Genomic DNA, 15,538 nt, shown 5'->3' on the forward strand with positions numbered 1-15,538 from the left:
TCATGCTTATCAAAACTACTATTAAAAAGTACAACAATCAATGATGTTTTCATTACCTATTTCTGTGTAACAAATTACCCCAAAAACTTAGTGGCTTAAAAAAAAACATTTATTATCTCATAGTATTTGTGGGCATGGCTTAACTGGGTCCTCTGGCTCAGGGTCTCTCACAGGCTGCAATCAGAGTATTAGCCAAGGCTGCAGTCATCTCAAGGCTCAACTGGGAAGGATCCATTTCCAAGCTCACTCACTTGGCTGTTGACAGGATTCAGTTCCTTGTGGGTTGTTGGATTGAGGGCCTCAGTTCCTCACTGGCTGTTAGTTGGAGGTTGCCCTCAGTTTCTTGTCATGTGGGCCTCTCCATAGGGCAGCTCACAGTATGGCAGCTTGCTTCATCAGAGTGATCAAGCAAGAAGAGCCAGAGAGAGAGAGAGAGAGAGAGAGAGAGAGCGCAAACAAGATGGAAGTCATAGTTTTTTAATAACCTAATCTTGAAAGTGACATCTCATCACTTTGTTGTAGTCTGTTCATTAGAAACAAGTCACTAGGTCCAGCCCATAAACAAGGGATGGGGGGAGATTACACAAGAGTGTGAATACCAGCAGGTGGGAATCATTGGGAGCCATTGATATAAGATGGCTATCATGAATGGCAAGAGGTACTTGGTCACTGTGTCAGGAAGATACCATGGAATCATAGAGATTCCAATAAATGAAGACCATGTGGCTCAGCAAAAGGGGGCAATCGGTGTTGCCAAAGGGTCTGATAGTTCAAGAGTGGTTGGAAAGTCAGAATTTTTTGTAACATTTCACAATTTTTTAAATACTGGCAAGAAATCCATATTTTTCAAAAAAGAAATGTGTTCATATAATGCAAGTTAAATGATAGAGGGAAATGAAACATCATTCAACTAGATGATGCCTTAATATTCAGTCCAAACCCGCTATTTGATTTCAGATTCTGGTAAACACTACTGATCAAAACACTGCTGATCAATAAAGATCAATGGAGTTCTTTAAAAAAATGTACGGGCCTACTGGCTGCCAGTTTGCCATCCTTGCCATAATCTTTGTAATTTCCTTTATGGTAAAAGAGTAAGGGTTTTGGTGTCTGGTATGCAAATTGTGGTTCTGCCACTTCCATTGACTATGTCCTTGGGCCTATGACAAGGGCCAGAGAAATGATCCTCTGGGCTCATATTGTTAGTATTTTCATACTTGTCTCACCTAACAAGGTCCTGGAGAGACAGAGTATCCTCCTGACCTCAACACTCCCTTAACTCACATCCCTACTTCATTTTCCTCCACAGCACTTACTATACCACCTAAAATATTATATATATTTTGTCTTTTTATCTTATTGTCTGTCCTCCCCACTAGAATGTAAACTTCATAAGATCAGAAAACTGTCTTGTTCACTACTTTATCTTCATAATCTTGAACTGTGCCTGGCACACAGGACTCGTGCAATAAATATTTATTGAATGAATGAATTCCATTATTCATAGTACTTAGCATGGGGTCTGGCACAAAGAAGATGCTCAAAAAATGTTACTTGAACTAAAAACCATTCACTGTCCTGAGAAGACAAATAGGATGAAATGAGGCCAGAGAATGGCAGGCAGAACACGAAGGACTCTGCAGGCCACCATCCTAAGCTTAAAGCATGAGAGTGAAATGATCTAGGTCCAACATACATGGCACCAAAGATATTCTGTTCAAAGTAATAGTAGCTGGCATTTATATAGGATTTACTATGTGCCATGTAATGTTATAAGCACCTTACTTGCATTAAATCATTTAAGACTCACCACAAAATGTGTGATACAGGTATTATTACTACCCCTCATTTTCCAGATGAGGAAACGGAGGCACAGAGAGGTTAACTTGCCTAAGTTTACCTATCTAGTAGGGAGAAAAACAAGGATTTAAACCCAGGCAGTCTTGTTCCAAGGTCTGTTGTCTTAGCCATTATGCTCCACAAGCTAAATATAAGAAAAATATTCTGGAAAAGGTTTAGTTTGAAATGCAACTATGCTATTTTGCAATATGTTAAAGATGAAGGATTTTGGTCTCAAATATATTTAGGTTTGTATCTTGGCTCAACCGTTTTCTAGCAGTGCAAACTTATGCTGATTCTGTTTTTATTTTAGCCATTAAAAAAAAAGGACATTAATATATATCCTGAGAGGTGGTTGTGAGGATGAAATGACATAATGAATCTATGTAAGGTACCCAGCCCATGTGGTAGCTATTGTTACTACCACCAAGAAGGAATGTATTCTATAAATGTATTGCTAAGTAGCTACCAAACTTACTTTTACTTAACAGAGTTTTTCAATTCCACTTGGAATTTAAGTTGATTTACAGGGAATTAATATGTAACATTATAAAACACTGGTTCTAAATTCTTCCTCATCTGACCCTTAAAGCTCTCTATAGTCAATCAACCAACCAATCTCTCTCTCACAACAACCATTATTGTATACAATGTGTCCAGCCCTAAAAGCAAATCCCTGCCCTCTTGGAATTCAATTAAAAGAGAATTATATACAAACTTCTAGTTATAAAATAAATACGCTCTGGGGATGTAATGTACAGCATGGGAAAAAAGAGAATTAAATGTGATATAAAAATACTATGAAAGAGAAAAAATGAGAGGTAATTCAAGAGCATTTGGGTAGCACATCATCAACCTTGGCTGGGAAAGAGTCATATTATTTTTGATCAATATGTAGGAATATGCTATGCAAGGGTGAGAGCAACATAAGAAAAGCACTATGTAAGAACACACTGTATACCCAGGAAACTAAAAAGTTCAGAATGGTTGGGACATTCCGAATGGTTGGACCAGGTGTGGGTAAACACCAAGTAAGGCTGGAGAGAGTTTGGGATCAGACTGTGAAAGGCATTGTCCGCCAGGCTGAGAAGTCTGGACTTGGAAGAGTAGGTAAAAAGTAGCTAGTGTTTATCTTTGGGCACACAATGAAGTCGGCTTTGGTTTTCAGGATGATATCCCTGACAGTAATGTAGAAGACGGGCTCTTGTCCAGAAAGTGGTAAAGGAAAAAGTTAAGGCTATTTTCATGGTTCAGATAAGAAATGATGGCAGCCTAAACTAAGGCAATGGGGGTGGAAGTGGCTGGACTCAGGAGACATTTTTGAGGTATAGAGGTGACAGGACTGGGTAACCAAGTGGATATGGGAGGTGACAGGAGAGTGAAGAATTAAGGACTCCATCTTTTCTGGCTTGAAATAGATAAAAGACAAGGTTCAAAGGAAAAGAGAACACTGAAAATAGAACAAGTTTTGGGGGAAAATAATGAGCTCCATCTTGAATATTTTTTTAATTTAAGTGACCTGTAAGACATTGAGTAGCAGAGCTGAAAAGATACTTTGAAAGCTCATGAGAGAGGTTGGGGGTAGAGAAAGAGCTATAAGAATCATGAGAATATAGTTAATATTTAAAGCCATGATAATGGAGAAGATTGCTCAGGAAGTGAATATAGGAGAATATGACTAGGACAGAAGTCTTGAGAACACTGAAGCTTAAGGAAGCTGGCAGAGGAGGAGGAATAACTTAGGAAAGGAGAAAGAACTAGAGACATATAAAGAGAATCAGAAGTGAGCAGCATTATGAAATTCAAGGAAGGAAATTTTTTTTTTTTTTTTTTTAAATTTTTTTTCAACGTTTATTTATTTTTGGGACAGAGACAGAGCATGAACGGGGGAGGGGCAGAGAGAGAGGGAGACAGAATCGGAAACAGGCTTCAGGCTTTGAGCCATCAGCCCAGAGCCTGACGCGGGGCTCGAACTCACGGACCGCGAGATCGTGACCTGGCTGAAGTCGGACGCTTAACCGACTGCGCCACCCAGGCGCCCCCAAGGAAGGAAATTTAAAGAAAGGATAGCTCAATAGTGAAAATTACCTCAAAAAGGACCAAGAAAGGGTAACAGTGGAAATGGATGCGGCAGCTTCAGAATGGTGACATTAGATATCAAGTGGCAATAGGCTAGGGAATGGGAATTAATACAGTCTTCTTTGTTCATGAATAATGGTTAAAAGGGAAGAACAGGGATAAAGATAATGGCTTAAGGGAATTACAAAGTAAAGGCAAGGTTTTTGTTGTTTGAAGATTATTTGTTTATGCTGTAAGTGAAAGAAACCAGAGAGAGAGAGAGAGACACACACACACACACACACACACACACAGAGAGAGAGAGAGAGAGAGAGAGAGAGAGAGGGAGGGAGAGAGAGAGAGAGAGACTGAAAAGGCAGAAAAGAAAGATTTCTAGGACTCACTCACTTCACACTTAGCTTACACATGTGCTTTATATTGGTAGTATTTGTGCATTTAGCAATGCTGGCATAGAGTGCTTAACAAATTGATTTATTATTTGTATTCATGTATTTATTCATATTATCTGGCCAATAAAAGTACACAATCTTACACAAGAAGATACAAAAAGAAGCGGATAGGGGCGGCTGGGTGGCTCAGTTGGTTAAGCGTCTGACTTCAGCTCAGGTCATGATCTCATAGTTGGGGAGTTCGAGCCCCATGTCGGGCTCTGTGCTGTCAGTTCAGAGCTGGAGCCTGCTTCAGATTCTGTGTCTCCCTCTCTCTCTGCCCCTCCCTTGCTCACTCTCGCTTGCTCTCTCTCTCTCTCTCTCTCTCAAAAATACACATTAAAAAAAATTCTTTTTAAAAAGAAGGAAATAGTGTAGTGGAACTGTGGAAAGGGACTTTGAGCAATACAGACCCAGAACAAGGATTTTTATCCAGCACCTAATAGTGTCCAGACCAAAGAAATAGGAAGAATACTGGGCATTCTTGCAAGCTTGTGAAGAATAAATGAGGTATTTAAAAAGTACTTTATGTACAACTTGGTGCTCAGGAAGTAATAATAATTATTATAATAATTTTTCCTACCACTAGAGCACCTAGGAGTGGCACTGAGGGTATAAGTAAATAACCCGGAAGCATAGCAGTCATTGCTATACTGCATTTTAGAGAATGAAAGCATAAAATGGTATCAGCTCTTGGTCAGACTTCTCAAAACTTTGATCGCTCATGTACTACCAACATGATTTCTGCCACATCCAAGTATTGTAACTTAATACTTTTCTTTAAATCAACTCATTTTTCTTTAATTGGTCCCATTCTAAAGAATTATAGCTGTGAAGTGGTGGGTTTTATGTGTTATCTTTTTTTAACCGTTAAAGTATTCATCCCCATAACCACCCCACATCATTTCCCAAACCACATTCTAAAACTGCTTTTGGCTGCTCTACTTTTGAGACCCAGGCTAGCAATTGGTCAGTTTACTTCATTTTAATGCTATTGACGATTACACTTACAAAGGTTTTCAGGACATAGTAATGAAACCAACCAAATGACAAAATTCATGCCAATAATCTTTTCATGGGCAGTCTTAAGTTACCTAACGTTAACCAGACAACCCAGCAATTTATCTTTTATTTAATACCTGCACAAACGGAAATAAGATTAGGAATAAAGACTCATTTTGTAGCTTAGTCTGAAGAACAAAACTAAGAAGAGAAATACAGTAGTGGGTTTTGTTCTGAAGCACTAGCATTTCAGTCAAAAGAAGTGGTAAGCATGCAGATCATCCGAGTGAAAATCTGCTATCTTCAAAATAGTGGAACACTCCTCTATAAAAGCAAATCACAGCTGTTTACCTCAGCTATTAACCAGTATCTTTTAAGTGTGTACTATAAACCAGGAAGCTCTCCATCACTCCAACAACAAAGATCACCAACCAAAATCAGGAAAGAGAACTTCGTTCACTGGTAACGAAAATAATTTCTTTACGTATGTGATTTTGCAGTCAGTCTTAAATTCACTATATTAAGAGCCACACTACACACTTTTTAGGTTACTCATACAATCCACTCTCTTAGAATTACTGACCTACCTATTCATTCAGGAAAAAAATGTGTCCTAAACCCAAAATATACAAGATATTATGGAGAATATGAAAAGATCAAAGAGTGTTTACAATGTAGCATAGGGAATAAGATTTATATATTCCCCAAATGGTAGTTCTCAGGACTGAAGAGGACTGCTGGGAATTTTTTCCCCAATATTTTATTATGAAAAACTTCAAACATTTGGCAAAGTTGAAATTTTACAGTGAGTAAATACCCACCGCTGAGATTCTACCATTTTCTCCACACTTGCTGTATCACATATCAATCCATCTTATTGTGATAAACTGCTGGGATTTTAAAAATGAGACTATGTGTGATGGAGAATTTTGGTAAGCCATATTAAGTTTGCTTCTCAAAACTTTTGACTGCTGGGGGTGCATGAACAAAAAAAGTTTGGAAACCACAAATCCATACTCCGTGTTTAATTCTCCTGCCAACCTCTAATCCAAATCCATTCAGATCTCATGGCTAGCCATTTTAGGTTTCCACACCCTTGTCCACCACCTTGCTTATCCTTTCCAGCCCTCTCCAAGGCTCAGCACCAATCTGTGAAGCCTCCCCCAACTTTCAAACCCTCACCCAGAATTAACTATGCCCCCTGTAGGGGCCATATTTTTCATCATTTGCAATTGGCTAACAGTATCTGCAACTCGGTTTTGTCTTTCACTAAACTGACCTCCTTAAGTACAGGGATTTTCTTTTTTTCTTTTTTTTTTTTTTACCTCTGAATCCTCAGCAACAGGCATAGTACCTAGCCTACAGCAAGCACTCAATAAATGAATATAAACGAATGACCCAGACCTGTCTTTACCAAGGAGCCAGGGAACATTTTGAGTATGGGAATGATCTAATCACATTGGCACTCTAGAAAGATTCATCTTAGAGCACCGTTGTTAAGAGCATGGGCTCTGGAGCCAGACTGCCTGGGCATGGATCCCAGAACCTCAGCTCTGCCATTAATAGCTGGGTGACTTTGGGCAGGTTTCTAAACCTCCTGTGCCTCAGTTTCCTCATTTGGAAAACAGGGATGATACTGCTTCACAGGTTATTGTGAGGATCAAATAAAATAATTTTGTTGTTAAAGCACATAGATTAGCACCTGACACCTACTAAGCATTCCATTAGTCATTGTTGCCAGCAACCAGGTTAATGACAATGAGGTAAAAAGTCCTTAAAGCTTGGGTGGCAGCAATGAAAACAAAGTGGAAAGAATCATCATGAATGAAGAATTTACTGAAATATGGTCAGGAAGGCAAGCAAATGAATGTCTATTATTTTTTTCTACTATATATGTTTAAGATAGCTCATGACTGGATTTTCTTATTATTAAAAACAGCTATAATCTATCCAGCCCAGGCACAGATTTGATGTGCACAAGGCGTTCTAGCATGACTGAACTATGGCCACAAACTCTATGACCACTGCAAGCTTTCAGTCTCTCAATGAGATTTTTTTTCCTCCTCATTACTCCACCCAGGACCATTTCTTTATCATTCTCAAAATTCACTGTCCTGTCTTTTAACTGTGAGCACATACCCAAGAGCCTCGGATGGGAATAGGGTTTGAGATTTTGTCCTACCCAACCCTGTACTTTTTCTTCTTCCTGCCCACCTCCTTTACTTCCCAAACCTTGCTATTCCCTACACGTAAGAACTTGAAACCTAAGAGTATGGGAAAGTATCAGAGCAGCAGGAGTGGTGCCAAGAACTGGGGAGGCTGCCAAGCTGTTCCCCAGGCCCCATAAACAGTAACCAACTACATGCAGAGATTGGACTTAACTGCCCATGGGGCCTAACATGCTTGATATTCCTTTTGCTCCTCATTCTTTCTCCTACTTAAAGCAGCCTCCTCCCAAACCCATAACCCATTCAAATCCAACCCATCCCTGAAGAACTAAATGAGATCCAACTTTTTTGAGGAAGCCTCCCCTTACAATAGTAGCCCACAGATATCCCCCAACACACACACAACAGATACTGTACTTACAATCTGTACCATGAAGCATAATCACATACACACTTATACCATTAAATAAATCTTCTATGCTTACATATTTGATTTTCCAAGGGTAGGACCCCCATGTCTCACATGTCCCTTAAACCCCTTACTCTCAGTGGTCTAATAATTGTTGAACAGTGACTGAGTCAGTGGGTTTTTAAATTTTTTGTTTAGGCTAAAGCAGGAGGAAACAGAAGCATATGCAAATGAAAAAGACTGAATGGACACATGGGTAAAAAAAAAATCTCAATGGGTCAAATGCGGGGAAAGTTGTAGACGAAAGGTATTCAAGTAACATTTGTTTAACTGATTTGCTGCGAGGTTGGAAAAGAGACATACGAAAGAGAGATGCCAACTGGAAAGGGCATTTCAGCTTGAGGCAGAAGACAGTAGGAGAAAGATGGGACTACAAAAGAAATTCGGCTAAAGCCCAGAGACCGGTCACTGAATAAGTGAAAGTAAAGAGAGTTATTGAGGTGACACAGATAGAGATGTACTTCTGTTGGTCAGCGAATCGGTAGGGGGTGGTATGAAGGGGAAGGTGGATGGATAAAATGACAGTGGATAATTAGGCAAGTGGATTAGCTGATTAGGCGGTGAGTGGGTAGATGGGTGGCAGGTTAGTGGGTGGTTAGGTGTTTAGCTGGGAGGGTATAGGTGTAGGGCATATTATTTAAGATCCGGCCCCTCCCTCACCTTGACCCGGAAGCGGATGAGTGCTAGCCTCACGCAGTGGCTCAGGCAGGCCGGTGGCAGGAACCAGGCCCGTGGAGGAGGGGTGCCCTTGTTGCCCACGTGTCCCACGATCAGTTGCGCTGTCTGCCGCTCGGCCTGGCACCGACGGCCCCACTCGGCCAGCCGGTCCTTTCCCAGGCCCCCGGGAAACATGACCACCAGCTCCAGGCCGTCGCCGCCGGGATAGGCACAAGCCTGGCATAGCGCTGACAAGTAGCCCAGCATGGCGTTCCATTGGCCACCACACACCCAATCCGTCTGGTAGCCACCATAAAGCCGCGGAAGCGCCGAGCCCGCGTCCACAAGCACCCGGGCCCCGGGCAGCGGAGGGGGCGGCGGGTGCAGCCCAGGGTGCGCCTGGCCGTGGTGGTGGAAGTGGTGAGCGGGGTGATGGTGCCGAGTCGGACCCGCGCCCCCGGAGTAGGCACCCAAGGCAGCGGGCGGGAGTGGCGGTTGCAGAGGCGCAGAGCCCCTGGCGGTGCGTGGAGCCCCGGGAGCTAGCGCTGCCGGAGGCGGCAGCTGGCGATGCTGGTGCTGTTGCTGCTGGCGCGAGACCGTGCGCGCGAGTTTGAGGAGGTCCACGGGCACCACGGCCCCGGGACAGCGCTTCTCCAGGAACTCTTGGAAGCCCTGGACGCCCATGCTTCGTCGGTGGGCAGACGAGACGGCGGCTGCGCGAGCAGGTTAGGTGGCGATCTGGGCGCGAAGCTGGGGACGGACGCGTGCGCACTCCGCGGGGGGCCAGGGGGCGGGAAAAGGATTCCCGAGGGGAGGGGTGAGCGGGCGAGGGGATGAGGGCGGGGTGGGGAGGAGACCAACAGATTGGATTTGGGTGAGGAGGAGGAGTGAGGCCGGCCGGATTTAGGAAAGGCTGAGAGGATAAAAGCGATGATGAACTCTAGTCACTCCCCCCCCCCCCCCCGGCCGCGCTTCACCGCTTCAAAAGGGGTGAAGGCTCTCCTTTCCACCGCCGGGAGCCATGTTGCCTCGTCTTCTCTATGGTACTCGCTTTCTAGACGGGGGAGGGGGAGCAGGGCGGGGCGGGGCGGAGGGGCATCCTGGGAGTTGTAGTCTTCTCTACGGCCTCAGGATGCAGTCTAGGAACAAGATTTACCACCCCTTTCTGCCCTTGAGCTCACAGGATCCGAAGTGGTGGGGTGTGATATGTGTTTAGGATTTGCACTACAACTCCTGGCGTCCGCCTAGTTGCTTCAGGCTATTTACCGCCTTTTCCAGGAAAAGGAGTTTGGGGAGAAGTGATGCATCATGGGAAAGGAAGTAGAATGGATTAATTGAATTCAGCTGAAGTATGTTAAAATTCTCCAGGAGGGAGAATTTTTTTTTTTTTTTTTTGCTGGGGCGTGGTGGGGGAATAATATGCGTAGCTTTTAATGAATGAGATGGGACACATGAAATTTCAAAGCGATAACCGACATTTCTGTAGTAATCCACTTAACTTTTAACTACCATAATTCTTCAAAGCATTGTTGGCCCCAATTTATGAGTGGTGAAATTGACATTATTTGCCGGACGCAGTGCAGAAACAAAATGAAATTGAGTATCCCTTTTCTTCAAAATCTCTTTGGTGTGGGAAATAAGTACCAATACAAATTAAACTTCAAGTTGTATCTTTCCAGTACTCACTGAGCTACAGTGTTGTATAGTTAGGACCTTTGTTTCTAAACCTCATTGTGAATCAATCTGTCAGGAAGCTTTTGCAAAATAACTGCAAGGGCTACAATTCCAGACGGACAGAATCATAATCTTTTGAAAAAAATAGATTTTCAGTTGATTTTTGATGTAGCACCAGTCTTCTGGCTGGCCTCTAGGGCCCACTGTCTTAGCAGGAGGAGGGCAGAAAACATGTTTTGTAATAGTAGCCAGATCTGGCTTGGAACATGAGAGATGGGAGATCATGGCAGGCCGAGTTAGAATGCAAAAGTGCAGAGCCCAAGAGTAGTAAAGATGAATGAAGTTGGAGAACAGTCTATTAGGATGCAAAAGCTGTAAAAGTTTCAAGCTCCATAAAGGAATTTATCATAAAAGAATAGTGGAGATAGAACAAGACAGATTTGCAAAGAATAAATAAATGGTGAAGCGGTGCATATAGGGAACTCTTGAAAATGACCAGTGAAAATAGAGAACAGTAGCTTGAATGGATGAAAGATGGAAAGAATAGAGGTTTTCTAGTACAGTGAACACCTGTTGGATTGTCTGCTTAGCCCTCCTTTTCTGGGAAATGACTCTCCTCCCATTGACAGAGTTACAGAAAAAACTGTCATGTTCTTATAACCGTAGCTCAGTGGGTCACAGGTGGACAAATAATCCAAGCTGGGTCCATCAGCTCATTTCTCATTCCCTAGAAAGCTGGAATTGAACCACAGAGATCAGTTTTTCCTAAGCATAAAACTTGGAAGCTGTCAGCAATTTTCCCACCACAGGGACAGAGGTATAAGATACTGATCTACAGAAAGAGAAGAAAAATGCAGATTCTCAGCACAGAGATGAGACATAGTCTTCACTGTGTTTAAGTTCCAGGTTATCATTCCTGAAACATTTCTAGTCCTTGGTTTCTGTGAGGCAACCCCATATACTTATTACTACTTTTACAAAGTAGTTAGAAACTACTTATGACCAAAAACAAGTTCAAGACCTGATATGAGAAATAGAGTATGGCAATTTACAGACCCTAAAATATGAAATTGGCAGAGATTGGAGATATCCCACATCAGTTAATGGAAGTTGGCATTCTGTGTTATCTGGCAGCAAAGCAGTTGCTTACTGCTCTCGGGGCTCAAAACAGAGCATGGGCTTTGCTGAATTAACAGTGGTAGAACTCTGTCTCATGTCAAATGTTTCAGTGGTTCAAGTGGTTAGGAAATTGGCACTTAGGTAATTGGAATGAGGTTATCTGTGTAAGCCTCTATAGATTCCTTGTTCTCCAAATCCCCCAAATGTGATGAGGTCTCCTTCTGTAAATGGATTTAGCTGGAATCAAAGAGAGGGTAGGCATAACATTCCCAGAGCAGATCAGAAAAGAGAGGCTTTACAGCCTTGAACACAGCCTATTATTTCCTACCTAAGCTCTGAACTGAAGATCTTGAGTGGAATGCTAGGGAGAATGAGCCAAGTCGTTAGGTAGAGTGCTAAGAAATAGAAACTGCAACAGGATGAGCCAGATTATTCCCTTTAGTAGATCTGAAGATTCAAAGAGCATAATTTGACAAGATTCTTGGACTGATTAAGCATTCAGAGTCCCCTCAAATGAAATCCACAGGCAGTCAAATTAGGTTCTGAGGAAGTTTTATCACGAGAAAATCGTATCTAGTGAATAGGGACCAGAGTCAGAACAGCGATTTTCAAAGTTTGGTCCCTGGACTGGCGCATCAGCTTCACCTACAAAGCGTTAGAAATTCTCAGGCCTCACCTCAGACCTCCAGAATCAGAAACCGTGAGTGGGGCCAGCAATACTCATTTTAAGTAATGTCAAAGATAAACAAAACTCGACATTAGTTAAAGCAGTGAAAACATTTTATTCAGTAACTACTGCCAGTAGGGGAAAAAAACTGAGCTCTGTTCCCACTTGCACAGAGGTGACTAGGTGTTTTAAAGAGAGGATGAGGGAAGAAAGAGAAGGAGGGCACAAGGACTCAAGTAGAGTGAGGGAAGTGAAAAATTACAAAAAGTGGGTGATAGTGTAAAAGGGAGTAGGCCAGCTCGGTCTGCTAGCTGGCAGTTGTTGAACTTAGGATGCCATCCTCCTACAGACTGGGGGGTAGGTAAAGGCCCTAGCCTTCCTGATGATTACATTTCAAAGGAGTGGCTCTCAGGTACTTAAGAAAGATCTGAGTTGTAGGAGATACATATACATCTCAAGGGGACAGGGGAAGAACTCACAAGGCTCTAAAAGGGAGGTCAGGGGCCTATCTTTAAGTGTTGGCTAGAACAAACTATAAATTCTTTTGATAGCCCTAAGCTTTCCAGATGGGAAATGGGTCATCTCAGAGACTAGCCTTAGGCTGCTAGAAGCCATACTAAAGTTTGGTCAAGTCTCTTGGTGCAGGTGTTTGAAGGGAGAGTTCATGTCAGGAAAGTTTTTGCCGGTCTCACTCCAGGTGACTAATGCACTCTCAAGTTTGAGAATCGCTGCTCTTCTAGAGTATGCCCTAGGCCCAAGTACAGACTGGTTAAGTGAGAAGGTAAATTGACTCCCATAAATTTTTCTATGCCTGTAATTTATTCCTTTATTCCTATCCAGGTGCACTTCGGTGCATACTTGGTCCTGGTGGCTGATAATGGTGTGCCCTTCTTTCCTAAAGGGGAATTTTGATTGTGGTTAATCTGTTTCTCTATTTCTCATGTTAGATTTATTGTTAGTAGTTAAGTTTATTAAAGGTTGCAGGATCAAGAGGAGTTACGTTTAGCTTGTCGCTGAAGTAGACGAGGAAGGGGCAGGTCTATGCCATGCTATTGCTTCCGGATGCAGAAGTTGCATCTGACTTGCAGTTGTCTGTGGATTATGTTAGGTATGGGCATTTGGGAATTGTAGATATGGGGAAGATGGCATATGTGTTGATGGACCATGAAGAAGAGAAGTATAAGTAAACATCTGTTGTTTTGTCTTCCCAGCACCCCTTTTCTACCACCTTCTCTGCCTTATCCTCAGGGATGCAGCAGGAGCCATCCTTCATGTACCTTCATAGAGAATTTGGGATTGAGCTGGAGGAGAGATGAAAAATCCTGGCTGCATTCAAGCATCTGATGTATTTGTTCCTAAGGCCCATCTGCATTATCCCTGGGTTTTGTGAGACACTACCATCTTTATAATAAATTCCTCTTTTTGCTTAAGCTTGTTCACATCAGATTTCTATTACTTGTACACAAGAGTCTTAACATAATACAGTTGAAACTTTATGCTGGATTGGCCAAAGAGGGTAGAGATAACATAGGCCAAAGCCCTGAAAGTTGAAGCCCTGAGAGGGGACAATAGATGTCACGGAATAGTAGTTGAAGTGCGTGCTTTGGAGCCAAGATCTGGGTTCCAATACCAGTTCAACTCCTTATTAGCTATCTGACTTTAGCAAGTTACTTAGCCTCTTGATCCCTTACTGTATCTGTGAAATAGGGATTCGTTAATTTATTCAACAGATTTGGCACCTACTACATGCCTGGAATAAAGCTGGGCACTGGGGAAAAAGCAGTTTTCGACAGGGAGCTTAGAAGTGAGATGGTAACGATACTTACCTCAGAAGCTTGTGAGGATTGTGAAGATTAAATGTGAAGATTAAATGATGTAAAGTGCTTAGCACAATAACTGGCACAGTAAGTTCCTAATAAATGTTCACTCGTGTCATGAAGGGTGGAGAGAAACATAAAGAGGTTGCACGGAGAGACAGTGGACTCAATCTTCTGACATGTTCCACTTAAGTAGCAACTAGCTGTTCAGTTTCTGCAAGGGGCCCACTTAGCTTTCTCTACTGCCCAAATCCTTGGGGCCTGTTTGAGAGGCTATAGGTTCATATGGTTATAGAAAGTAGTTCATTAGAAGGTCTAATGAAGCTGCCATATTTCTTGCTTTTCTTGAACCAATAACTGGCTAATAGCAAGTAGGGAAGTCATTTGATTAATAAAGGAGATGATGACAGTGGTCCTCAACCTTAATTACATTACTGTGTGTATGTAATGATACTGGTTATAGGGATGGGACACAGACACATTTTTTATTTTCACTTGTGGTAAAATACATACAACAGAATTTACCATCTTAACCATTTTCAAGTGTGCAGTTCAGTAGTGTTAAGTATATTCACATTGTTGTGCTTTACATAGCTCTAAATAGCTTCCCAGGTGATTTTAATATGCAGTCAGGGTTGAGAACCTCTGAGCTGGAATGTAGAACCCTTACAAATACTGCTTAAATTCTTTTTTTTAATTTTTTTTAACGTTTATTTATTTTTGAGACACAGAGAGACAGAGCATGAACGGGGGAGGGTCAGAGAGAGAGAGACACAGAATCTGAAACAGGCTCCAGGCTCTGAGCTGTCAGCACAGAGCCCGAGGCGGGGCTCGAACTCGTGGACCGCAAGATCATGACCTGAGCCGAAGTCGGAAGCTTAACCGACCGAGCCACCCAGGCGCCCCAATACTGCTTAAATTCTTGAGGCTGTTTCCTTATTTGTAACGTGCATGTGAGCTAGTCCTTTCCATTTCTTTATCACAAGGTCCTGCTCCTATTTGGACCATTACTTATGCTGTACATCTTCATTTCTGTCTTGAGCTTCCTTTGTAAGACCCCACCTTCTTTTCCCCAACTACTACTAGTTCAGCTCTTTCTAAACTCTTTAGTCACAGAAAATTCTACCATCTCATTCTTTTTTTAAAACTTTTTTTAAAGTTTATTTATCTATTTTGAGAGAGACAGAGACAGTACACTGGGGCAAGGGCAGCTAGGGAGGGAGAGAAAGAATCCCAAGCAGGCTCTGTGCTGCCAGCACAGAGCCTGATGTGGGGCCCAAACCCACAAAGATCATGACCTGAGCTGAAATCAAGAATTGGACACTTAACCAACTGAGCCACCCAGGTGGCTCTCTACCATTTCATGTATCTAGTGGTGTACATTTTAAATGGGTTTTATATTGTCTTATGCCCCAACTGAAACACTTTCACTCTGAACCTCACTCTGTCACATCATCCAACACCTTTTAGGCCAATACCTAATCTCCTCCACCAACAGACCTCACATTGACTCACAAGTTGGGTCCAATTTTGTCACCTGTTTACTCTTCTCTTAACATAGCGAATATGTAACATCCCTTGAGTAGTTGTTACTATCATTTGAAGAAGCCTACTGTGTA

At 42.4% G+C, this 15,538-nt stretch overlaps 1 protein-coding gene and 1 long non-coding RNA gene across 3 annotated transcripts in view; one reads left to right on the top strand and one right to left on the bottom strand.

The window, feature by feature from the left end:
• FAM120C (family with sequence similarity 120C) overlaps positions 1 to 9,423 on the bottom strand; it is a 113,967-nt gene extending 104,544 nt beyond the window's left edge. Inside the window, exons 1-2 of one of the 2 annotated variants that reach the window (XM_043569772.1) lie at positions 8,646 to 9,391; positions 92 to 390 (exon numbers count right to left, since the gene is read on the bottom strand). In XM_043569772.1, coding sequence (XP_043425707.1) covers positions 373 to 390; positions 8,646 to 9,326 — 699 coding nt within the window. In that variant the 5' untranslated portion in view covers positions 9,327 to 9,391 and the 3' untranslated portion in view covers positions 92 to 372. Of the gene's footprint in view, positions 1 to 91; positions 391 to 8,645 lie in introns of those variants that run through there. The other variant, XM_043569771.1, reaches the window with a different exon arrangement.
• Positions 9,424 to 9,521: 98 nt separating this feature from the next.
• LOC122476888 lies at positions 9,522 to 13,532 on the top strand. Its single transcript, XR_006295623.1, has 2 exons — positions 9,522 to 9,685; positions 13,314 to 13,532. It is a non-coding gene; the product is annotated as an uncharacterized LOC122476888 (long non-coding RNA).
• The last annotated feature ends 2,006 nt before the right edge of the window (positions 13,533 to 15,538 follow it).

Source organism: Prionailurus bengalensis, chromosome X (assembly GCF_016509475.1).
Source record: "Prionailurus bengalensis isolate Pbe53 chromosome X, Fcat_Pben_1.1_paternal_pri, whole genome shotgun sequence".
NCBI classification, from domain to species: Eukaryota; Metazoa; Chordata; class Mammalia; order Carnivora; family Felidae; genus Prionailurus; species Prionailurus bengalensis.